Here is a 24,673-nt window from a genome sequence, read left to right as displayed (position 1 = left end):
TTATCCAAAATTTGCATGAACGACGTTCTCACGTTTTTTTTTTTCTCCATTGATCTCCAAGACCCCACAAAGCATTTATCTTGTTTTTTAAAAGCCGGCTTCATTTTCTAAGGCGAATTTTCTGAGATGCGACTGCTTTTTGTATCGAATAGCAATTATTCAGTGTTTGTCCACCTAATTCCATGAATTTGAATGATTAATTATGAGACACAAAACCCTATTGCAGATTGAATGATTGACAATTCGGCATCCCAACTTTGGACTTAATCCCGGGACAGTTCTGAGAGTGGACACAGTTAAGCAGCCCATGTTCATACTTCATAGCTCCTTCTAATTTGCTGCGAGGTTGCGAGGCTCGTAGCAAAATTCAAGGTTCGCCCCTATATTTTTGATACTCATTGGGCAGTTATCCCTGTCCTCAAACTGAAGACTTTAGAGAACCCAGAGATTTAGCGCCATTTACATTTTGTCTCTTACGAAATGTACATGAATTTCAAGTTATATTATATTGTTCTGAAATTTGAACATTGTTATCATTAATCATTACCGTCTGGTATTTTCGCATATTCGCATAATCGCATTGCTATACAGGATTTTTTTTCGTCATCTTGTTCTAGTCAACATATATGCATGTCTGCATGCATCCACTTTGTAGTAATATTATTGTTATTTATTGTTGTTAAGAAATACCCTTTTTTTAACAACTCCAAATTTTTTATCGCTAATATAATATTGGTCAGAGTTGAGAGTTCTTTACTATTTTTTTGTGAAGAGTGAAGACAAAAGCATAACAATAAGAAATTGTTGTCAATTCACATGCAAAAGGATTTGTTTTTTAATTACTATATTAGATAGCTCTCCATGCAAAATAAGAAGCTCCCATGAATTTTCCTTGATGATCAAGCCAGTTCACTCATCAGTGTTGGTGTATCCAAAATCAAATTTTGGTACGGTGTCCTTCAATTCCCAACTTGACTCGAAAATCAGTCTGAATCGACCAATGTTGGTATATGAGTATATCGATCAAATCAAACAATGAATCTATTGAAAGAAAGAAAGATAAAAGGTAATAAAAGTTTAAAACCACTTTGCTAGAACAATTTGAGAATTCAATTATTGCATTCAGTTAAACTCGATCCGAAACCACATAGAAAACATGTATCACGTAAACATATATATGTTATCAGCCACATTTATTAATTACATGATGGAAGGAATAAAATTTCAAACTTTTTTTTTGGCTACTAAGGCCCATTACAAACAAACAAGAGCGTGCCATGCATGCTAGGAAACTTCAGTTTCTTCTCAATTTAAAAGAGATCTGCATTGTGTTCCTTTATTTTGGATTGGCTATCCTAATTGAAATATTAATGCTTCCTTGCCCTGCAAGAAAGAAGACAAAAAACGGTCAGGAGACTGCACATTATAGCAAAATAATCGACATATTAGCTGATTGGACCATTTGATATCTATGAAGGTTCCTGTATGAATTTAAATGTAGATATAACATTATCGTTAAGCTTACCATTGTGTGTCTCAGTAGTGATGAGGAGGAGGTGGTGACTTGTAAAGGTAAACTGGAGGTGGTGGAGATTTGTAAATGTAGACTGGTGGCGGTGGTGACTTGTATTTGTAGACTGGTGGTGGTGGTGACTTATATTTGTAGACTGGAGCTGGTGGGGGTGGTGACTTGTATTTGTAGACTGGAGTTGGCGGGGGCGGTGACTTGTACTTGTAGACAGGTGGAGGAGGAGATTTAACAGGTGGTGGTGGAGACTTATACTTATATACTGGTGGAGGAGGTGACTTGTACTTGTACACAGGTGGAGGAGGAGATTTAACAGGTGGCGGTGGAGACTTATACTTGTATACTGGTGGAGGAGGTGACTTGTACTTGTAAACAGGTGGTGGTGGAGACTTATACTTGTACACTGGTGGAGGAGGTGACTTGTACTTGTAAACAGGTGGAGGAGGAGATTTAACAGGTGGTGGTGGAGACTTATACTTGTATACTGGTGGAGGAGGTGACTTGTACTTGTAAACGGGTGGAGGAGGAGATTTAACAGGTGGTGGTGGAGACTTGTATTTGTATACTGGTGGAGGAGGTGACTTGTACTTGTAAACGGGTGGTGGTGGAGACTTGTACTTGTATACTGGTGGAGGAGGTGACTTGTACTTGTAAACGGGAGGAGGAGGGGATTTAACAGGTGGTGGTGGAGACTTGTACTTGTATACTGGTGGAGGAGGTGACTTGTACTTGTAAACGGGTGGAGGAGGGATTTAACAGGTGGTGGTGGAGACTTGTACTTGTATACTGGTGGAGGAGGTGACTTGTACTTGTAAACGGGTGGAGGAGGGGATTTAACAGGTGGTGGTGGAGACTTGTACTTGTATACTGGTGGAGGAGGTGACTTGTACTTGTAAACGGGTGGAGGAGGGGATTTAACAGGTGGTGGTGGAGACTTGTACTTGTATACTGGTGGAGGAGGTGACTTGTACTTGTAAACGGGTGGTGGTGGAGACTTGTACTTGTATACTGGTGGAGGAGGTGACTTGTACTTGTAAACGGGTGGTGGTGGAGACTTTACTGGTGGAGGGGGTGACTTGTACTTGTAAACAGGTGGTGGTGGAGACTTATACTTGTATACTGGTGGAGGAGGTGACTTGTACTTGTAAACTGGTGGGGGAGGAGATTTAACAGGTGGTGGTGGAGACTTGTACTTGTAAACTGGTGGAGGAGGGGATTTGTACTTGTAGACAGGTGGAGGAGGTGACTTGTACTTGTAGACAGGTGGTGGTGGGGATTTGTATTTGTACACAGGAGGAGGTGGTGACTTGTGAACTGGAGGTGGTGGAGATTTGTATTTGTAAACTGGTGGTGGTGGGGATGCATACTTGTACACTGGTGCAGGAGGGGGTGGTGATTTGTAGTGATACTTGGGTGATGGAGGTGGGGGTGAAGAGTAGACATAATCAGCTGTTGTCTCTACAGGAAAGCTAAGAGAAACCATCACTACAAGAAGAGTAGTAACCAAAGAGGCCACTGTCCCCATTCCCTTCATTCCCATACTGCCAAATGTGTTTTTGCTTATGATTCTAAGGTGCTCTTCTCACCCTTTATATAGCTTAGCATTTACCCTCTCCCAAGTTAAACAAATTTTAAAGTCACTCAACTCTTGCTGTAAATTATGTATTTTCAGTGAGTTCTAGTTTGCAACATGTGTTAAGCTAACTGGAATAGACCCGGCCATTTGAATTTGTCTTTGTGTCGGAGTAGATATTATCTAACATGTACATAATTTAAGTATAGGGTGCCAGCTAAGATGTACTAAAGAAATGGTAGTTCTCTCTTTCAATGCAACATATAATACAATAAAACACTTCCTTGTGTACCATCTCTCAGTAGAAAATGTGGCTGTTACCAAAAAAAAGAAGAAAATGTGGCGCATTGCTGAAACTTGCAAAGATGTGTTGACCCCAGGCGGCTTGATGACTAGCATGTTATCCGTTTCTGTTTCTTTCAAATTGAGACAATATACTAACCATTGCTTTGGCTGAATTAATTCATACCCTTTTAACTGTTTCATATATAGTACTTTGAATCGTGTTAGAAAGAGATTAATACCGATTTGGAAAGCCGGAAAAAGCTTCTTTTAGATTGATTTTGATTCAGAAGTGGTAATGAAAAACAGGAAAATGTTGTAATTAATAAATCCTGCACACCAGATGGCGTAAATAAGTAGATCATATGGTCATGTTAATGGAGCATTGTTTTGGCTGAACTCCTTAATTACCAAAAAATGCTAATTAACTAAAAAATCAAACTAGAATTCCAATTAAAAGGTTGGCAAATCTCAAGGAATGATTCTAATCATATTGAAAAGTGAGATTAAGTTGATAAGACATGTTACTGAATGAAGCATAATATATTCACTTATTGGATTATATTTCAACAAATTAGACTTCCTCTTGAGCGCTGTATACTTCTAAGAGTTATTGTTAAACTAGGATGTTAGACAATGAAACACATTGCAAACCGATTTCAATCTATTAAATCAAATCTCCTTAGTTGATTGACTTGATTAGTTGATTCTAATGTGTAGAATTTCCTTATCACACATTCACAGTCATCACACCGAACTTGTGAGTTCAGTGAACACCCTACCCTGAACGTGTGAATCAAGTCATCAACATCCCAAGCTCTTGCCAGTGGACGATGGTCAGGAAATCATCCTGCCAAGAATCCCTAGCTTGATCGACCCACTTTTTTTTAAAATGGTTTTGCTTTAGGGTCATTATCAGAAAAGAAAAAGGAACTTAAAATTCAAACCGTATCTTTTTTTAGAATGGTTTTTGCTTTGGGGTCATTATCAGAAAAGAAAAAGGGAAATTCAAACTGTATAAATAGATTATGGCTCTTGGGTTATTGAAACCATTATTGGAAAGGCTAAAAATGCCTTCCAATGTGTTTGTGTGTTCATTAAAATAACACGTTAGTTGCTTTTACCTAATAGCACTGTATATCTCATTGTAGCATTTTAAATTGTTTGTAACGTTCAATTCGATATAAAAACATTTTAAGGGAACAACCGAACAACATGATCTCTCTAAAGAGGAGCTTGAACTCTCGTTTTATAATTGAAATGGTAATTCATAGTTTCATACTAGCAATTGTGAATGTAGTCTTGAGCATATTGATTTATAAATGCCACTTAATGGTACATGGAAACATGAATTCTAGACTTCTAGTTATGCAAGTGCAACAATTTTACAACTTATCGGAAATATTATCATGCAAAGTGAAACAAAAACAAAAATTCAACTGGTTTTATTGTAATTTATGACATGAATAATAAAAAATACTACAACAACCGTCCGTCACTTATCGAAGTAGTACGCCTTCCTAATGTCAGAGTGTCAGACAAGTTTTTGTTTTTTTGACTCTCTACACGTGAATAGCTTAATGTAGTAAAGTTTGACAGAAACATTCTTGGAAGCAAAAGTATGCAGTGGACTTGCAATTAGCAGTTTAGCACTACAAAAATGATTGATTTCGTAATGCAGATAGCTGGGAATCCTGGGATAATTATTCGTGGAGTACAGCTTGTAGGCTTGTAGCTAGTGCCTAGTGTCGATCAGTTAATAAAAAAGATAAAAAAGATGAGGCAATGTTGAATCCTTTAATGTTGATTGTTGACAAAACTGACTTTAGAAAACGCGTTCATATATGCCGGCTATGAGGCTTCTACTTAGCATCACTGGCACTTCCGTACAATGGAGTTGGTAGTGTTGGTGTTCATGAAAAGAGAGGAGAGAAACATAAGCAAAGACCTTTGAAACTTTGCACTACGCCACTAATTCGAAGCAGCTTAACTATGTAGAAACAGTAGAATGTCATAAATTGGTAAAATGTACCTCTCTATCTCTATCCGCGAAGCTGTCTCGAGACATTGCTTTAATTACACGTTATTTGAATTTAAATCAATAATTACCATTAATAGTTCGATTAAGTAGGTTAAATTAGTAGGTCTGTATATCATTACTTTTTGTTGGGAATAAATTTTGGAGTTGATAGGGGGAGGTTCATTACAAAGAAACTTAGATCGCCTAAGCAACTAATTATAATTGTAAAAAATCAACTTATTCTCCTTGATCCGTTGCCTTTTATCAGCATTTTAATAGGCCGGGAGTTGAGGAGAGTTCTATCAAATCTTTTCCCTTCTATATTGCTACCACACACAAAGGTTGCCATTTGCCATTTTTCCCTGAACAGAGACATGATATTGCCAATTTAAATGAACGTAGACGTGAAGTAAGCTACATACTTCTAGCTTGAAGAAGGTGGGTCCTTAGTGCTGCCTATCATATCAAGAGGTGATAATTGTGGAGAAAAAATATGAAGTTATGAAAGATGAACAAGTGGTGTTCAAACTGTTCATATTACCAATTAAATACTAACGAAAAAAAATAAGGAAATCGCTCAATTTCTCCATAGAGCAATAATTGTGTGGAAGTAGAAACAAGAGCGAACGTGGAAATTAGACCCTGACTCCCCGAGGCCTGTGTTGCCCACGTAGAATTGGTAGGTATATATATAGTATGTACATTGTTGTATAATATATATTCAGTTCTTTCCCAAAAAATGTTGAATTTAAGCAATTTAATAAGCACATATTGAATTTAATAGAAATGTTGACCTTATAGAGTTATAGACGAAGTGAACGTGAAAAAAAATATTTAGCAGGATTCCATTTTTCCATGACAAGTCCAGCAAATTTGCCATACGCCCACCGACTGCTACCATGTGTACAGACAAGCAAAACTAAAAACAGTAAAAAGTGTACGAGAGAAAAGCGCTTGTTTGGTTTGTTACTTTGTTATACTCAAAGCCGAAAATATCGGTTGAAATATTGATATATCATCGAGATAGATATAGATATTTCAAAGCCGAATATTAAATTTTTTTAAGCCGATATATATTGGATTTATGTCGGTGATATATCTAATATGTGTAATATATATCAATTGACTTGGCTTGACTTTTTAATTGTTTGACAATTTTTTTGACTATTGACCGATATATAATGATATATTTTGATATTTTGATTGTTTTACCAAAAAAATAGTTGAGATCTCTGACATATCCTGATATATCTATATAGACCGATATATATTGGTTTTTGGAGAGTCCAATATATCGGTTAATATGGAAAAATTGGGGCTTAGTTCTACTTAACTCACTTGTAAACACGCCTTCCCTGGGGCGGATCTAGGAGGGGGCGGGAGTGTGCTGCAGCACATCCAATTTTTCTGTCGAAAAAAAAAAAATACTAGTTATAATAGTGTATAAAATTTCTCCAAAAAAATATTTATAGTGTATATTAGCTGTAGCATCCCCTTTGAATGGCAATCCTAAATATTTGTAGTGTATATTAGTTGTAGCAGCCCTCTTGAGTGGAAATCCTAGAGGGGCGCCTTCCATGTTCACGTCACTGAGAGAGCCAGAGTAAAAATTAACAATCACGTTTCAGAAGAAATAAACTGACTCGAAAAATTATCCAGCAGGTGCTCGGGGCTATGATGTAGAATTGCGAATATAGTGAGGTCATACTTCATACTTAATAGCAAGTTAGTTATTAATTGTACCGAATCTCACATGTCTATTTTTATTTTTTGTGAGCAAAACGGGAGCTAGCCCTTAAAAAAATGCCACTCCCTAAGATGTCATCGAGAGTCTGTAATCATGTCTACTTGTTTTAATTTCCTTGAAGTTGACCCTTGTCATGCTAAAAAAAAACCGAAAATGGCAATTAGTTTATCAAAGGAGATAACTCGGTCTAAGAAAAAGAAACTAATCATTTTACTTTTGTATTGTTTCCTCTCAACCAATCCATTTTTAAGTGATAAATCATGAAGACTTCGCTCATTCAAAACTTGTTAGTCTGGCAAACAACACTAAACAACTTGATCCAGGAAAGAAACTTCCTTCATTCAGTTCATTGTCAACTTACACAGAGTATGTGCTGGTTCTTGTGCAGTTCATCAGTCTCCTCCACTTGTTCTCACGAAATATATATATATATAAAAGAAAGAGAATTTACTATTGTTCGCACCCCACATTTTTTATACTATATATATATATATATTTTTCTTATCAAAAAAAAAATATGTTTCTGTCCAGGCCCGGCCCTGAGCAGGTGCCATGTGGGCGACCGCACAGGGCCCCGAATATGCAAGGCCCCAAAAAATATGTTTAGGTGAAAATGCCTATTTGGCAAATCAAAATCCCAAACCAACCAAAAGCCCAAAAAACTGAAAATTTCACAATAAACAACCAAAATATCCTCTAATATTCTCTTTCCTCATTAATTATTTTCGTAAAAGAAAAAGAAATAAAAGATATAATAAATGAGGAGATCTTCTCAACGACTAGATATCTCTCTCTCCCTAATTAATAACGTTTTCTTTTGGAAAATCACTCCAACTAATTGTTGCTTGAGTCGCCCCTCAGTTACTTAAATACAAAAGAAAGAGTAAAAAAAAAAAAAAAAAACCCTTCATTTACCTTCTGATCATCTAGTATCCTCTCGTTCTCAAAATTTCTTTCTTTACAATTGTAGATTTGTATTAGTTTTCACTTTGATCAATCTCAATTATATTACTTATTCACCTAACTTTTGAATCTTCTTCAAGTAAGCATAGCTTATAGAATTTTGTTGACTGTTCCCGTTACTGTCGCGTCTGCAGAAAGAAGTTTTTCAAAATTAAAATGATTGAAATCATATCTTAGATCGACTATGTCACAAAAAAGACTAAATGAGTTAGCGTTAATATCTATTGAAAATGAATTTTTAGAGAAAATTAACTTTGAAAGCTTCATTGATGATTTTGCAGCTAAAAATGCAAGAAGAGCAATATTTCGATGATCTATTTTGTATTGATGGAAGATTGGAAGAGGGCCACATTTTGTTGTTTGCATAGGGCCATTGAAAACTCAGGGACGGCCCTGTTTCTGTCTCAGTTGCAGAATCATAATTTTAACGTTTTATAGTGGTAATTTCTTAATTTTATAATTTATTATTATTTTTATTATTTTTGGAGATAGGATTGTAGGAGGGGTGCCAATGGGTACCCAATTACCCAAAACCAAACCGGAACTGAAATCAAATGTTTCGGTTTTAAGTCTTAAAAAGTTATAACCATCTAAAACGAGTCATTAAGAACCAAACCGATAAAAAACCGAAACTGTATAACTGAATAGTAAAAAACCCGTGGGTACCCGAACCGAAATCAAAACCAATTATTATGATTTCAATATATAAAATTTAGTATTATATTACATTTATAATAATCAAATTCATACATTATAATATAAAATATATTTTTTACTTGTAAAAGTCTATTAAATATATATAGCATAATAGTGAATGTGTGTTGTTAAATGTATATTTTATAACAATACATTAAATAAGTGTATCATAGATGTTAATAATAATATCAACGTGTATATTATGAATTAACTAATACATTTTATATTTATTAACTTATGCACGTGTATATTTAAATATGATACACATGCTTGATATATTGTGGTACACGCATTTATTATAAACCAATATGTAGTGTTCATGTTAAAAATTAGTGATGAGATGTAATTGTAAGACGCATGTTAAAAATGAGAGTTAACACACATGTGCAAATATATGTATGCACGTAAAATATATCAAGATAACAAATATATGTGATTGCACGTGTACACGATCGAGTTAATACAAGGAAACAAATATATGTGTATGCACGTAAAACAAAAATCAATTTTTTGGGGTTAGATATTTAATTATTTTAATTTTTATATCAAAGTTTGAAATTATCACGTGAATATTAAATGTTTTAACGTGTATGATATGATTTATATATGTTCATAGATTGATGTAAATATGATTGTTAATACATCACTAATTATACAAAAAATATTATCAGGTAGGAAAATAAAAAAATAAAAATAAAAACAAGTTTTAGTACTGTTAAAATGATTGAAATTGTTTAATGATCATAATAAATAATAAGACCCGAATTATAACTGAGATTGATAAAAAAACCGTGGGTTTTGATGGTTTTAGATTGGGTTCTATAATTCTCATACTAAAACTGTTGAGAACCGAAACCGATAGAATTGTAAATAGTAAAACTCAAACCGAAACGTTAAAACCTGACCTAAAAATAACCCGTTGCCCCCTAGAAGTAGCAAAACGGTACGCAAATTTTATATTTGTTTTCTATGAGCAAAACGGTAATTTCGGCATAGTAGATGTGTGAACCATCACATTAGTGAGAATTTTTTTGCTCCTTGGGCTATATGCTTATTGTGTCATTGTCCAACCGCAACTAGCCATGTTTCACTTTTTTCTCTCACCTCACACACAAATTTAACCGAGACGAACTCTCACTTAGGAAACTAACTGACCAAAATAAATTAATAAAATTGAACCACAAAATAAGGAATCTATGAATCCTAGATATTTGGGTGTGATATCTCTCCCTCTCTCTTTTCTGTTCGTCCCTCCAACTTCTCCACTTTGTCTCTCTCTTTTTCTTTCTAACTCACAAAAAAAAGAAAGAAAAAGACACGATAAAAAAGAAAAAAAGAAAAGAAAAATACACAATTATCATTTCTCAACCCAGATAGACAACGATAAAACAAAAACCCAAAGCACTACTGATAGTGACACGTAAGTATGGGAAAAAAATGTTGAAGACTGATTTTTTTTTACATATTGCTATAATATGTCGGTGATATAGTCAGCCTTGATTTTTTTAAATGTATCGAAGATATCGGTGCCGCAAAATATAATTTTAAATCCAATAGTTTGGATATTTTAGTTCCTGATTTCATTGTTACAAGTTAGACACAATTCTGTGGTTATACTGTTATCTGTACTACAGAAGTACAGATAACATTGAAGATTACTATTCAAAGCGCACAACAACCTTCTGGGTACAAGGCCCCCTATACTGGATATGAGTCCGTAATCAATTTCATCGTGATAATTTCAAAGCCCGAACCAGTACAGCAGTTCAATTGTTTTCGGCTTTAAACAAGACTTGGGCTTCATGGCCCTACAATGATTCACGTTGAGCTAGGACCTAGGCTTGGGCGAGGCGAACCCATAATAGGGCCAGCGTTGGATTTCACTTTTCAGGCATCACTAACTAGAAACTGAAATGAAAGTATGAAACTATAAAATGATCAAAAGCTTATAGTACCAAACTACCAGATACTTGAGCAAACAGAAGGTCAAATAAACATAAACTCATCACTTGAAAGGTGTACTGTATATACCTCATACCTGACCTTACAGTTCTGTATTAGTGAGGAAGTTAGTCTTGGAACGATGTCATTCATCTGTACTATTTCGAGGTGAGCCTTTCTCCCGCTACCTGAAAACGTAAAAATCTGACAAGAATCGAGTGATAGATATACTCAGCAAGGATGTTATATATGTCCCAACAATTTAAGCATAAATTTGCAACTGCCCAAGCTTACTGCTGAAGATTGTTGATTAGGAATTAGCTCAGACTGCTGGAACATGAATGTACACTAAACCAGAGTCCTGAACAAAGATACATATATATAGCTCAACTTCTAGGTTATGGTACAACCTCTCCAAGCTTCATGATGATAGTAGATTGGTAACAATAATCTCCTAGTTGCCTTTGTATTTCATTCACAAGGTACTGAGCCGCTAGAAAGCGTCAAATACACCCCTATGAAGGTACTGAGCTCTAATAACTAGTTGACTAGTTATTAGAGCTCGGCAGCTTGCCTTACCCGCAAGCAAGCTATGTATAAAAGTAAACATCACCATTTGTACAAGTCACAATTGTGATCAATTCTGTTTTTTGTAGATTTTTCCGACTTCATTGCTGCTGAACCTGTGTGCTGATACTCATCATTTTTCTTTAGTACGAGAACTTTAGCAATGCTAAACTTAAAGGGTGAGGAATGGTGCTATACACAAATTCATGGGGTCTGAATATTATTTCTGTAGAGAACCTATAAAATTCTCGAACTATCACCAAAACATCATGGTTGATTCTCATGTTCTACACTCGAGATTTCTTTCAAGAGTGTCTTGTTCGTGGTTTCATTTCTGCCTTGCTGTAGTGCTAGCAGCTCAAGCATATTGTACATCTCGTCCAAGAAAGGATTTGAATCATCACCTACAACAAATTCATGAACTTCGTTATTCACCTCAATCAAGCTGCATCCTGGGGTTTTCCTAATTCTCTTAGTTCTTATCATTTTCCGGATTCTTGATACACTCTCCCACTCTCCCAGGTCTGCAAAAATATTGGAAAGCAGGACATAGTTCCCTATGTCATCTGGCTCGAGTTTTAGAAGTTGCTCCATTGCAATTACGGCTGTTTCAAGATCTCTACAAGTTCTGCTGGCACTGAGTACAGAACCCCAAATCGATGAATCTGGCTGTATTGGCATCTTGTGGATGAACTCAACAGCCTCCTTAAGGTGTCCCAAGCGTCCATGAAGATCGACCATACAACCATAATGTTCAACACTTGGCTCCAAAAAATAGTTTCTCCTCATAGAATCTAAATACTGGAGCCCTTCAACTAGAAAACCAGCTCGCGCACACGCAGATAAAAGACCCAGGAAAGTGATACTATTTGGTTCAACTCGAGCTTTCTCCATCTCCACAAACAACTGAATTGCCTCTCGAGCTCTCCCATGGTTTGCCAGCCCTGCAATCATGGTACTCCAAGAAATCACATCCCTGTCCAACATTAGTCCGAACAACTCCAAGGCTTGATCAATACTTCCACATTTCGAGTACATTTCAATCAGAGCATTACAAATACAAGTCTTTTGTATAAGCTCATTCTTGCTGGCGTAAATATGAATCCACTTCCCTAGCTCAAAAGCTCCCAACTGTGCACAAGCAGGCAAAACAGCAACAATGCTAATCTCATCAGGTTTCAAACCAACCACCTGCATTCTACTTAAAAACATCTAACGCTTCCAAGATAACATCCAATTCGAGTATACCCGAAATCAAAGTAGTCCAAGAAACAATCGTTTTTTCCGCATCGCATCAAAAATAGCTCTTGCCCTTCTCATCTGTCCTAATCTAGCATGTCCAGAAATAATACTATTCCATGAAACTACATTTCTTTCCACCATTTCATCAAACACCTTATAACCATCTTCCAAACTATCACACTTTGTATACATATCAATCAATGAATTATCCAACACTGTATTCTCCACCGGCCCCCATTTAATCACATTCCCATGAATCTGTTTTCCAAGATTCACACAAACCAAACCCGCACACGCTTTGATTACAATAGGGAATGTGAATTTATCAGGAAATGCTAGAACTCTAGCTTGGGGGTGTCTTAAAATCTGTTTGTAAATATTTATGGTGTGATTATAAACATGCTTATGTGTAAAAGCTCTAAGAACTGCATTATAGAGAAAAATGTTTGGTTCAAAAACTTGGTTGAAGAGTGCATTTGCATACTCTATATCACCAACAATGTCACATACATCAATCATTTTTGTGACAAGGAAGTTGCTTTGCGATAAACACAATTTAATAATGTGAGCATGAATTTTCTTCAATTCAGTGACTTTTACACAGTTTTGCAAAATGGGCACGAATTGGTTTTCTAATTCTCTCACTGTGGTTAATCCTATGCTCTTCATTTTGTTCAATAACCAAGCACCAAGAATATGGACAACGTCAAACTTATACAAAGAGGTTCTGGAATAAAACCGAGGCACATCACTATATCCATGAAGATGACTGGGAACTTTTCATTACTCGATTCAGTGTTTACAGCTTTCACCTACATATTATCAACCAAGATCACGAACCTTCTAGATTGTGCTGGCACCCCTTCTTGTTGAATATTCCTCCGTGGAACCTTTTGCTATTGGCATTTGCAGTGGTAGGGGTGATACAAGTTGCTCTTTAAACACAACAACCTCACGCTGTCCAAATAAGTAGTCGAGAATCTAGCAAGGCAACACAACCTATAGATACCCAGTATTGATCAAGAGGGAGAATCTATGCACAAGAACTAGAATAATGTTTAGATGCAAAAAATAGCCAGAGGCAAGAGCTTTAGAAGTTGTCAATTAAAACTTCAGAGCCAAATTTATAAAACTACTGCAACCTTCAGTTTTTACAAGTATAGATAATAGACATAATTTGCTTTATGGCAAGATACAGCCATACAGGGGTTTGATACAGGGACCAAAAAAGGGGGGGGGGGGGAGAAAGTACAGAGGTTGATTTAAGACACGAAAATGGAGTATATTTCTGCATGAATGATAACAATACTTTGCTCAAAAGTCACCAATAAATTTTGACGCCTATTCAAGACTGGTCCTCGAGCTTTGCTCATAATATTTTATACTATAGATGAGCTAATTTTGAGCAACTTGAATGTTGTAGTTGTGCCACGACATCATTAAAAGTAGTTAGCTAGCCGGACTTCGCTTCTGCTATCTCAGATTGCATTTGGGAATGTTGTAGTCCTCACCTAAAGCTTTTATCGCCTTCCACGAGGTCCAGAACCAGACCTTACGCCAGGAAATCTAGCAAATTGCAGCCGCAAGATGTGGGAATCAGAGTTATGCTCATCCATCCTGTAACCTACACAAGACATGCCATCACCCCTAAAGTAGAATTAGGTTTCTAAGAAGTCAACAAATGGGTCTTATATAGCCATAGATTTTGTAGAATAGATAAAGCAAACAGTACAGTTGGTGTATCAGTCTGGTACCTATTAGTTTCTCAACTAAAGAAAAGTATGAGAAATAAAACATTTACAGACGTCATGATCTTTGTAATATGAGTGCAGCCTGAACTATAAAACAATCAGCCTCATGCTATCTGGAAAAGTATGTATAGATACCTTGCAAGGCACTTAAAGCAGTTGCTGCACAGGCTGGATTGGTGAAATCCACAAAACAGAGGATAAGAGGATCTCCACCACGCTGCATTAGATTTTTAAAAGGTAGTAACATAATTGGCTAGAATAATTGTGCAGAGCCGTTGAAGAATCAAACAAGAGATACGAAAATACAACACGACAAACACAACAGAGAGCAACTCACATGTTTAGATTCTTTGGTCACGAGTCTTACTTCCTTGTACCCCACGAACGGACGAAAAATATCTGGACCTTAATAAAGGAGTACATAACCAGAAGATATGTATAGTCAGCTGTTTCAAATAAGCTAAAGCTATAACCAGAAAAGAACATTTCTTCTATAATGGCAACGACACAATATTTCATAGGATACGGGCTACTTCTCTCTTTGTGCTGTCAGGTGGAAGTCCCTCGATATACAGAGTATTTGTTGCATCTGGTGGAAGAGGAAGCCCTTCACGCTCTGGCCTACCCATTGCGTCCGCTGGAAGTTGGCCATTAAAACCCATAACACCTCGACCATTTGGTAGCATGTCTGAGCCAACAGACCTAGGAGCACCCATCAAAGAAGGCTCTCCCATTGGCAGAAGGCCTGGCCTTCCCCCAAGAACCCCCCTTCCTAACCTGGCTCCATCACCAAAGTCGGCACTAGCTTCTCCAGATCCAAAAGAAGATTGCTGCAAAAGCAACAGTATTACCAATTTAGCTGATGGACCAACTGATATCCTGCAGAAGACAAGCACCATTAGGCTGAACAGGATACCGTGCTCTGGAGATAGCGGTCATAAGCTGATCCAATAGACTGTGTATCTTTTATGCCTTGTGATCCAACACGATCACCATCTTGAGGAAAGTAATTCTGCGTATCGTGTCCTGAAGCAACCCGGCAAGTGTGAACCAAGAAGATGTTAAGAATGCAAAATGAACTTCTATATTTTTCGATAAAACGAAAGACTATACACATATAAAGGTGAGGAAGGAACACACCTGAATTTAGTCAATTTTCTACCAGAGAGGAAATAGCCAACAACTAAATAGGTAACTTATATTCTGCTCATAAGTATCTGCCTTTTAGTGTGTGTCTGTGTCTGTGCGTGTTTTGTTCACTGATTTCATATTTCTATTGTACTCTATGTTACATGGACACGCTGTATTTTTAAAATAATCTGTGTACGACACACGCACATATTGTACATGATATACTCATATTGTACATGATATACTTAATTTTTGGTATTTTTCCGTGTCAGACACTTCGTATCCGTGTCAATGTAACTTAGATTGTACTGTACTTAGAGATGACGCAATACCTCCTCCACACACTCACAGACCACCTATTATGGCAGTGATACAAACCCATGTTCGATAACAATCACCATTTCAATATTTCATTCATCCACCTTATTTGAGATTACACATTTTCCACTCACAAGCTAGATTTAGCCACGCACAGCAGCTCAGTCAGTCAGAATAATTCATAAAACGGAATGAAAAAGCATGTCTGTCATTTCTCCGCAACTCAACGTATATAAAAAGCTTACCGTAGTCACTGCGAGGTCGCTTTGCCATTCCAGCTGGAGAATGGAATTGAGCTTCTTGTTGTTGTTGTGGTTGGTTCCAAAAACCATCAGCCATGTTTCGAGAGATCGAAAGACTGTTGAACCCTAGACCATTTTTGTTTGCCTTATTCGAAATTTTGGTAACGTACAACTGAGAATTTGCAACCATTGGTCATCTCAAAGATCATCATAATAATAATAATAAGGGTTAATTTGAGATACCCCCTGTTTTGCTTTTTTTTTTGAGATACCCCCCTATTTCTCACTTCCATTGGTCACCAAATAGAAAAAAACAATTTAATACCCTTTTTGCCCTAAACCCTAATTCTACATTGACAAAGAAAATTTGACACATTCCACTAACACATGTCATGTATTATCATGATAAATGACATGTATCATATTTTTACACAATGATATATGACATATATCACGATGATACAAGATGTATAGCACGATGATACAACCATGTCATTGTGTCGGATAAATGTGTTAATATACAGTCGAGATTAGATCATCTAATTTATTTTAGATCGATGGTCGAGATTAGATCTAACTCATAGCTAATAATACTCCGTTTTGTATGTTTTTTTCGTATAATATGAATAATAAGACGAACATTTCAAACCTAAAGATTAATACTCGAATTCTATGATCCAGGCTTATAATCGCCGAATAATAAAGTCCGTATTTATTAAATGAAAAAAACACACTACAATTTGAACAAAATATTGCCTTTTAAACTTATAATGCAACAAAATATGACCGAATTTTTTTGTATTATATATGTATAAAACACGAATTATATGTTTGACATTTTTTTCGTTTTTTTGGGCCGAATTTTTAAACGAATTAGAATCCAAATTTTCAAATTTTTGACGAATAATTTTCATACTGAATTTTTGCCGTCCACGAATTTACTAGCTATGATCTAACCATTTTGGTAGTCTTCCACACGTAAACTAGTGCTGAAGAATAGACTTAATTAAACTCTGTGATAGTGTATACACATGGAAAGGCAAAAAGGGCATCAAATTGTTTTTTTTCTATTTGGTGACCAACAGTAAGGGTGTATATCAAAATGAATTTGAAAACAGGGGTATCTCAAACAAAAATGCAAAACACCTTAGGGTATCTCAAAAAAATAACCCTAATAGTAATAAAAAAATCGTGTATCCGAAATATCATTGATTTGTTGATATTTTGGTGAAATAAATCGTATGCCAGTTTGGGCAACTTATTTTGGAATTTCGAAGGTACTTATTTTGAGCAGAAACAATGGCGCCTGCCAAGAAGAGTAAAGGAAAGACGAAAGAGAAAGAGACAGAGAACGTCTCTTCTACTTCTCCAGCATCGAAATTCCCAGCATCTCTTCGTCACATCCCTCCTTCTTCTGTTGCAATAACAGTGCATGCAAAACCGGGCTCCAAAATCGCCACTATTACAGGTTTGACATCCTACAATCTCTCTGTAACTAACAGTGAATATAGTTTTGAGCTAATTAAGATTAATCTGTTAATGAAAATCAGATGTGAACGATGACGCAGTTGGCGTGCAGATAGACGCACCACCCAAAGATGGTGAAGCTAATGCTGCACTAGTTGATTACATTAGTTCGGTCAGTTTTTTGAGTTCAAGCCTAATTACAAGCATGTTTACTTAATGGATTATTGACCTGATCAAATTACTAAAAGGAAAAAGTACAATGTACTTAATTTACTCTGAATTATGTTTATACTAAAAAATATCTCATATGAGACTTTCTCTATTTTATTTTCAGGTCATAGGAGTTAAGAAAAGACAGGTTACTATAGGATCAGGTTCCAAATCTAGGGACAAAGTTGTTGTTGTGGAAGATGTGACTTTACAAATTGTTTTTGATGCTCTAACTAAGGTCTCTAGTTGCCATTGACAGTGGTTTGAGATTCCTGACGTTTTAGCAAATAAAATAACTGACATGAAGTGTACTCTGTATCTGAAGTTGCGTTCGATAAGTGATAAAGGTTAGATGCGTCAACCTTCTTTAGTTTTACCAATGTAAAGGTAGAAACCGGGGTAAACTTGTAAAGGATCGGCCAACACAAGGTGGCTGAGAAACCATGATAAGTTGCTATTGTTACACTTTGTGGATTGCAGTTCTATAGACTTGTACGGTTGTACCATTATTTTCTTTGTTCACCTTAACGTTATATAAGCCTGAGTTCAATAGATAATCCATGCTTCTTGTGTTAGCTTGTTTATTTTGGCTTTGCCTGCCTGCCCTATAGCTCATATGAGATTCATCCAGTTTTCATTATTTACCTGCATCAATTCCCCACTCCTGTGACCCCCACTAAGCAGCACTCGCACAAAGACACGAAAAGAGTATGCCTATTGCCTAATACTTTTATAAAAAGAGTGATTATATGATTAGAAGGCTCTATCTGTTAACCTTGTGATTTCATCATGGCTAGTTTACTGATAAGTTTATACGATTACTTATCACTACTCTGCAATTATATACTGATCATATCACTCTTTTTGTTGAGCATGTTGACTAGTATGGTCTGGTACAGAATTAACATTGTTGGATTATCCATTAATATTGGCTGCAAGCATCACTGGCATTTGGCCCCAGTATTTTGAACAATTCTCCTATCTGACCATATATCACAATACCCTCTAAATTATTTTTGCTCAAACCTTCAAAATGTTTCCTCAAGTCGCAAGAGAGCCAGGAGAAGTGTGTTAACTTTATAAACAGTTGCTTCATGCGGTCATTTATTTTGGTGTCACAGCTATCCTGCCAACAAGGACAGGTGTGGGGTGGGGGTTGTCCATGGATCTTCTTTTACTGGTGGTCGGAAAGGCCAGTCTGATACAATATGTGTCAATATGAATACTATATTTCAAATTGGGCTTTTTGGATGATAAAATAACGAGGCATTCCCCAATCAGTGCAATTTCAACGTTTTGTTGTTGTATCACTTGTATGTGGATCCACGTATGGAAATTTTGTGTGGTAGAAGTCCAAATCAGTGGAAGCAGAGAGAATGAATCTCTTTGGTTATATGTTCTATTTTTAGGTTGGAAGAAGGGAGTAGCTACTAGCTAGGGAAGCTGGAAGGTGACTGACTTCACCAACTCCCAATAAATAATAAGAAGTTTCCTATTACGTTATTGTTTAGGAGGAACGCTGGCAGGCATCATTTGTGTTATGCAGTCTGCACTAGATCCTAATAACCAGCAGCTCAGGTAGCGTAGGGTATCAGCACAGCAACATTGGCTCAATTAATCTCATGTAGTTAACTGAACTTTTCCGTACTTATTACGGTATACAGAGGATACATTTTGAAGATTCCATCTCCTCAGGAGCACTGCAGTCCATTAGCTTGTGATGAAAATTTATCCTTTTAGTTGTCGAGACAACTAATAATTTGGATTAAGCAATTGTCTATTCTTACGCAAGTGATGGGATGACTTCGTTCTAAATCTGAAATTATATGTCGGATTGAAATTTCTGAAAGTAAGAGCGACTGTTTATTGAATTTTGAATGAGATTACACGAGCACGAAACTCTTGACTGGCATAACGTTAGAAATCTGCTTCCCATCTTTGACGACCAATTTTCACTCTAATCGGCAATGAAGTTGGCATTGGGCGAAGTCATCCACGCAGGGCACTGCACACCCTGCACACCCCCACGAAGAATTGAAACTAACCTCGTCCAACGTTTTATAGTTTTGGGGTACAGTGGCTACTGGCTACACCCAAAGATTTAAGAAGTGTTATGTACTAGTCTGTTATTCATGAATATTGAATATCCAGATTATCCTTTATATATATATAAAAAAAAAATAGCCATTATCCCATATACAAGATCAGCAGCCAATGCGTTCTCTTTTGGCGATTTAATTATGTATAGATAGATGAATGTGAAACATGCACAGTATAGTTGAATATAGTTGTCCATTGCGCTATGCACAAGGCCGACCAAGTACATAGCTTGTGTTAAGATAGAGAGGACCCAGAACAAAATTTTGGCTTCTTGTTTACAAAGTTATCTTTGGAAATAACCTACTCTCCATCCCCATCTGCCCCCCCCCCCCTGGTTCCATCCCTGCTCACGAGGATCAGGGCCGCTATTTGTTTGTCATTAGCATTTTTTTTCTTCTATTCATGGATAAACTCATGCCATTGGTGAACTTTATTAAAATTGTAGTGCTTATGATGCCCTCTTTCCCCGAAAGGAAGGAAAAATTATATTTTTACCATAAAAAACAAGCGGTGACGTATTAACATCTTTGTTTGGATTACCGTTCGTGGAGACAAGGGTGGAATACGAGCCGGGTTCAGCTCGAGTTCATTAGTTTAACTATATGAATTGAGTTCGAGTTCAAATTAAAACTCATGTAACAAATGAGCTTAATGAAGTTCAGCTCGTTTAGCTCAAATAGCATATTTATAATGTAAAATAATTAAACCATTTGAGCTCGACTCGTTTAAGTTTGGCTCGAGTTTGCTAAAGCTGAGCTCGAATTCAATTTAAAACTCAAGTAATTAACGAGCTGCGGCTTGTTTAACTCCAATTCCATCCTTACGTGGAGAATCAGTTTTGGCAACAAAAATAGAATAAAATAATCTCTAGCAACACGAAACATGCGTGCATTTCATTTTCAAACTATACACAGTGGAGGAGTGGACCGAGGTAGGTTCCGACTTCTAGCCTGTGTGGGTCAGCGCTCGTATGGGTCCATCCATGTGTCAAACTCAACAGCTACAGAAATCAGTTTATTTCCCAGCCATAATGTAGGTCCATTAAGGAGGCATGAAAACAGAAGTTGGTCACCTAGAAAATCCAATTCAACCTGCTAAAGCCAAAAGTCACAACTCAATTGTGAGGCTACTTTTGTCAAAATAAATATACCATTTCCCAAGAACAAAAAGAAGATTCACACTCATTACTCAGTCCAAACGAATTTTCACCCACAAGATTTTTCTCTATCGTTTAGCAATCCTAAATTCTATAATATATCCCAAAATGGCTGGAACACAATTTCCAAAGTTTTAGACATAAACCTGAAGTTAAGGCAGAAAATCTTAGTTAATGGACTCAAAACAACTATAGTTAATGGGATCCTAGTTTCTTTTACCTAAAAATGGGATCCTAGTTAATTATCGAAAAAAATGGGATCCAAGTTGATCCTAGTTAATTATCGAAAAAAATGGGATCCAAGTTAATTATCGAAAAAAATGGGATCCTAGTTAATATGGGATCCTAGTTAATTATCGAAAAAAATGGGATCCAAATCTCTACACTATATGATAGCCGGGTCTTTAGGAGTCCCACTTCAAAACCGAACAGTGTATTTCCAATCTCTCTATTTTAAGATTTTAGAACCACCTCCCTTAATTATTCTAAATTTCTAATATGTTCTTTTTTTTTAAACAATTTGCAAAAAACTCTCCCACTTTACTGAAATTATAATTAGTTTCATATTATTTAAAATAATTTAAAAAATCTCCTTCACATTATTGAAAATATATTCAACCCCTCATAATATTTTTATATTATTTTTTAGATTAAAACAAAAATTCAAAAAATCATACTATCGGAGACATAGGTTAGAGCGACAAAAATCATACTATCCGAGAAATATTAGAGCGACAAGTTTAAAGACTTGAAAAAACACCGATGCGTAGCACGGTTCGCATACTTGTTAATTCTTATCATTAAGAAAAATTAAAGCTCGGATGTCCCACAGACCACATATACCACTACCATGTGGAGCTTTCTAAGCCGTTACTTAAACTAATTGACTATATTTTGGATTTTGGTAACTATGAGATCACGGTGAACTATGGACTCATAGTCTTATAGAGACTATAGTACAAAATATCAGAATATAGATATTTATTGATATTCAATTTCTTAATATGTGTTGTAGATATATTTTTTTTTCTTTTGAGATATTTGATATTGTTTCACATGTAAATATAGTAGTTATATTCAAAATATTAACAAATATTATAAATATTGTGAATATTTTTTGATATATTATGATATATTATTTATATTTATTTAAAATATAATAATAAATATTAAATAAAATTATTACATACACAAAATATTTTCAAATATCACAAATATTATCGAAATATCACCAATATTTATGTATCTTTCTCTGAAAATCTCGATAGATATTGATAAATATCGTAATATTTTTTACTATGACGGAGACTACCTACTACAAATAATTAGTAATTAGGTGTATTTCAAATGCTTGTCGCCGGATCGACTGATCTCTATGCATATTATTATTGGCTTATTAATTCATTGTGCAGTCTTTTTTGAGACAGTAAAAACACATCCAAATATAATTACACTATCGTTACGTATAGAAATTGCTATGAAAGAGTAAAAAAAAAAAAAAAGGAACCACAGAATCATTGGAAATATCAATTCACTTCTTTTAACCAGATTGAAGAAGACCTTTTGTGTAAATGGGTGAAAAGTCTAGAAGAATACGTGAAGAAATGAGGAGAAACAAATGTCCTATATTGGAATTTCACTCTCAGCTGTTTTTTTTTAATCACTTTTTCTTTCTTCACAAACGACTGCATGTTTTTTTTTTTTTCTAATCTTTGACTCGTACTTAAATCAACTTATTACAGACGCCACTCTTCAACTCTCTCTCTCTCACACATTTTCTCTCTCTCTGACGTAAGTTAACTCCGACACTCCACCGGATAATTCCCTCTCTGTAAACCACTTCTCCCAAAACCCACTCATTTTTATTTTTTGACTTCATTTATTTTTCACTGCTCTCGAAATCTTGTTTGGCAGATCTTGTTAAGTGAAAGTGAGAGGGGGTAAGGGAAAGTGAGGAAGGGTGTGTTAATGGTAGTAGCTAATAAAGGTTGTTGTTATATATTTGATTATGTTGAATATCGGAATTGTTGGAAGATCGATGCGGGTGGTGTTTTTTAAACTATTTCACATGGAATGGCAGATCTTGTTAGTTACGGGAATAATGCTAAGCGTGACGTTGAACAGGTTTTCTTCTACTTTTTGATTTTTTGATTTTTTTTCTTTGTGCAATGATGTTAAACTGTGGTGTAGTTTGCATAAAGTTTTGATATTTTTGTTAGTAGTGATAATTTTTTGTTAATAGTTCAACATGTGTGTTTTTTGACTGAAAAATGTGGAATTTTTGTGTTACTGAATTGGTCTTTGACTGTGATATTAGGCTAAATGCTTTGGAATTTGTTTGTGTTTACAGTTTACACAATTGTCACAAGTATTTTGATTGGAAAACTCCATATGTACCAATGTTCTGTGATCATGATTTTTGAACTACCACATTGATTCCAAAGTGAATACTGAGCATTTAAGACATACCGTCTTCAGTGAGATAGATGGAAAGTCCCGCTGGATGGTGTTCCAAGAGGTCATCGGTATGGTTGGGCATTGGGAGAGGGAGGGGGAGGTAAACTGAAAAATTGAATGATGAGATCAAGTTTTACTCCCCTATATTAGACAATGCATCGCTATTTTTGAGGTTATCATGCTGGAATAGTTAATAAAGATAGTAGTATATCAGTAGTGGAGATGTTTTCTAGTGAATTTGTTTGGGGAGAACGTGCTTGGTTACAGGTGGAAGTATGGAATTTATGTGGAAGATTGATGGTTAGAACTAATTAAGAACAAGTTTGGGGTGTTTATCTGTTAAAAAGTTTATTAAGATTATGTTCTGGATATTTAAGGATGACTAAGCTTAAAAATTGGAGTGCAGAAGTTCAGGGTTTGTGTCTGTATGATAATTTTCTAAGGTTTATGTGCATTGTAGTGTTTTATATTTTCCCTTGGAAAAAGCTACAACTTACAATTGAAGAACCCTAATAGGCTAGTACCACAAGAGACTAGACAAGCATTCCAAAGCACAACTTAATGTCTCATATAAGATTATGTAAGCAATGCAAGATGATACACACACATTACTAGAAAGCTTCTACATATGGTGGACCACCCACTTTGAAACCCATCTTTCTAAAGCCTGAAGTGAGGAGCTCCTCAAGCTCTCAATTCTAACTAGATGGAGACCTCTCTCATGTGATTTCAGTATATTGCATATGAATTATTGGTAAACATGAATATATAGTAGGTTTTACTTTTGTATTGTTAAAACAAATGTATCTGATAAAAACAATCAGTATAAGATTGTGATTTTGGAGTTGTTCTGATAGTTTTCCCAATGGAGACTTGAATCTTTGTTGGTATGAAATGTCATTAGGTGGCTGGAATAGGAATACTGGACATTGGAAGACGTATCTGATTCCAAATGTTGTGTAGCAGGGTGTTGTTGGGAGAATGCTTGCCCTGGCTTGTTAATGATTATCGGAGAATTGACTGTATGAGAAGTTGAAGCGCCAGACCAGGCAAATAAGGATAGAAAGGGGAACAATTCCAATATTACAAACTCAACGAACGTGAAAGTAGCCCCACCCTCAAATCATCAACAAAAACTCTCCCTCAGTGCTCTAGATGGAGCTTTTAGAGGTGCTATAAATGAACTCATAAAGTTGTTGTGAGTAGTTTTTATTTGGGTGTTTCAGTTCCATCTCTCTCTCTTGATTTGGTTTGAATTCAATACCCATGTTTAACCACTGTT

General features: G+C 35.9%; 4 protein-coding genes across 5 annotated transcripts; 1 reads left to right on the top strand and 3 right to left on the bottom strand.

Annotated features, from left to right (window-relative positions):
* Positions 1–1,100: 1,100 nt before the first annotated feature.
* LOC147490500 (uncharacterized) lies at positions 1,101–3,106 on the bottom strand. Its single transcript, XM_086564794.1, has 3 exons — positions 2,286–3,106; positions 1,526–2,226; positions 1,101–1,383 (listed from the first exon to the last, which is right to left on the bottom strand). Exons 1-2 carry the CDS (start codon positions 3,066–3,068, stop codon positions 1,537–1,539), a joined length of 1,473 nt encoding a protein of 490 aa, XP_086420920.1. The 5' UTR covers positions 3,069–3,106; the 3' UTR covers positions 1,101–1,383; positions 1,526–1,536.
* A 7,934-nt stretch (positions 3,107–11,040) lies between these two features.
* Positions 11,041–13,366, bottom strand: LOC147490499 (pentatricopeptide repeat-containing protein At2g20540-like). Its single transcript, XM_086565910.1, is given in 3 exon segments — positions 11,041–12,517; positions 12,519–12,604; positions 12,607–13,366. Coding segments are annotated over 3 exon segments (1,641 nt in total). The 5' UTR covers positions 13,229–13,366; the 3' UTR covers positions 11,041–11,584.
* A 282-nt stretch (positions 13,367–13,648) lies between these two features.
* LOC147490498 (RNA-binding protein 2-like) lies at positions 13,649–16,278 on the bottom strand. Of its 2 annotated transcripts, none has more exons than XM_086565911.1 (6): positions 16,005–16,278; positions 15,227–15,336; positions 14,837–15,140; positions 14,648–14,709; positions 14,446–14,527; positions 13,649–14,183 (listed from the first exon to the last, which is right to left on the bottom strand). In XM_086565911.1, the coding sequence occupies exons 1-6, from the start codon at positions 16,189–16,191 to the stop codon at positions 14,080–14,082; spliced, it is 849 nt and encodes a 282-aa protein (XP_086422037.1). In that variant the 5' UTR covers positions 16,192–16,278; the 3' UTR covers positions 13,649–14,079. The 2 variants fall into 2 exon arrangements, with proteins under 2 accessions (XP_086422037.1, XP_086422038.1); XM_086565912.1 differs by having other exon boundaries at positions 13,649–14,206; positions 16,005–16,277.
* Positions 16,279–17,266: 988 nt separating this feature from the next.
* LOC147490497 (uncharacterized) lies at positions 17,267–18,253 on the top strand. The gene is made up of 3 exons (XM_086566108.1): positions 17,267–17,469; positions 17,552–17,640; positions 17,803–18,253. Exons 1-3 carry the CDS (start codon positions 17,301–17,303, stop codon positions 17,932–17,934), a joined length of 390 nt encoding a protein of 129 aa, XP_086422234.1. The 5' UTR covers positions 17,267–17,300; the 3' UTR covers positions 17,935–18,253.
* Positions 18,254–24,673: the final 6,420 nt, after the last annotated feature.

This window comes from Coptis chinensis, chromosome 6 (genome assembly GCF_015680905.1).
Source record: "Coptis chinensis isolate HL-2020 chromosome 6, ASM1568090v1, whole genome shotgun sequence".
NCBI lineage: Eukaryota > Viridiplantae > Streptophyta > Magnoliopsida > Ranunculales > Ranunculaceae > Coptis > Coptis chinensis.
Note: the sequence above shows the minus strand (reverse complement) of the source record. Positions and strands in the feature narration are given on the sequence as shown.

Coding starts and splice junctions, on each gene's coding strand:
- LOC147490497 (XM_086566108.1), top strand. CDS start 17,301: ATGGCGCCTGCCAAGAAGAGTAAAGGAAAGACGAAAGAGAAAGAGACA. Junction 17,470..17,551: donor CAAAATCGCCACTATTACAG/GTTTGACATCCT, acceptor AATGAAAATCAG/ATGTGAACGATGACGCAGTT. Junction 17,641..17,802: donor TAGTTGATTACATTAGTTCG/GTCAGTTTTTTG, acceptor TTTTATTTTCAG/GTCATAGGAGTTAAGAAAAG.
- LOC147490498 (XM_086565911.1), bottom strand. CDS start 16,191: ATGGTTGCAAATTCTCAGTTGTACGTTACCAAAATTTCGAATAAGGCA. Junction 14,710..14,836: donor CACAAAGAGAGAAGTAGCCC/GTATCCTATGAA, acceptor ATTAAGGTCCAG/ATATTTTTCGTCCGTTCGTG. Junction 14,184..14,445: donor TGCTTTAAGTGCCTTGCAAG/GTATCTATACAT, acceptor TGTCTTGTGTAG/GTTACAGGATGGATGAGCAT.
- LOC147490500 (XM_086564794.1), bottom strand. CDS start 3,068: ATGGGAATGAAGGGAATGGGGACAGTGGCCTCTTTGGTTACTACTCTT. Junction 2,227..2,285: donor ACAAGTCTCCACCACCACCT/GTTAAATCCCTC, acceptor CCAGTATACAAG/TACAAGTCTCCACCACCACC.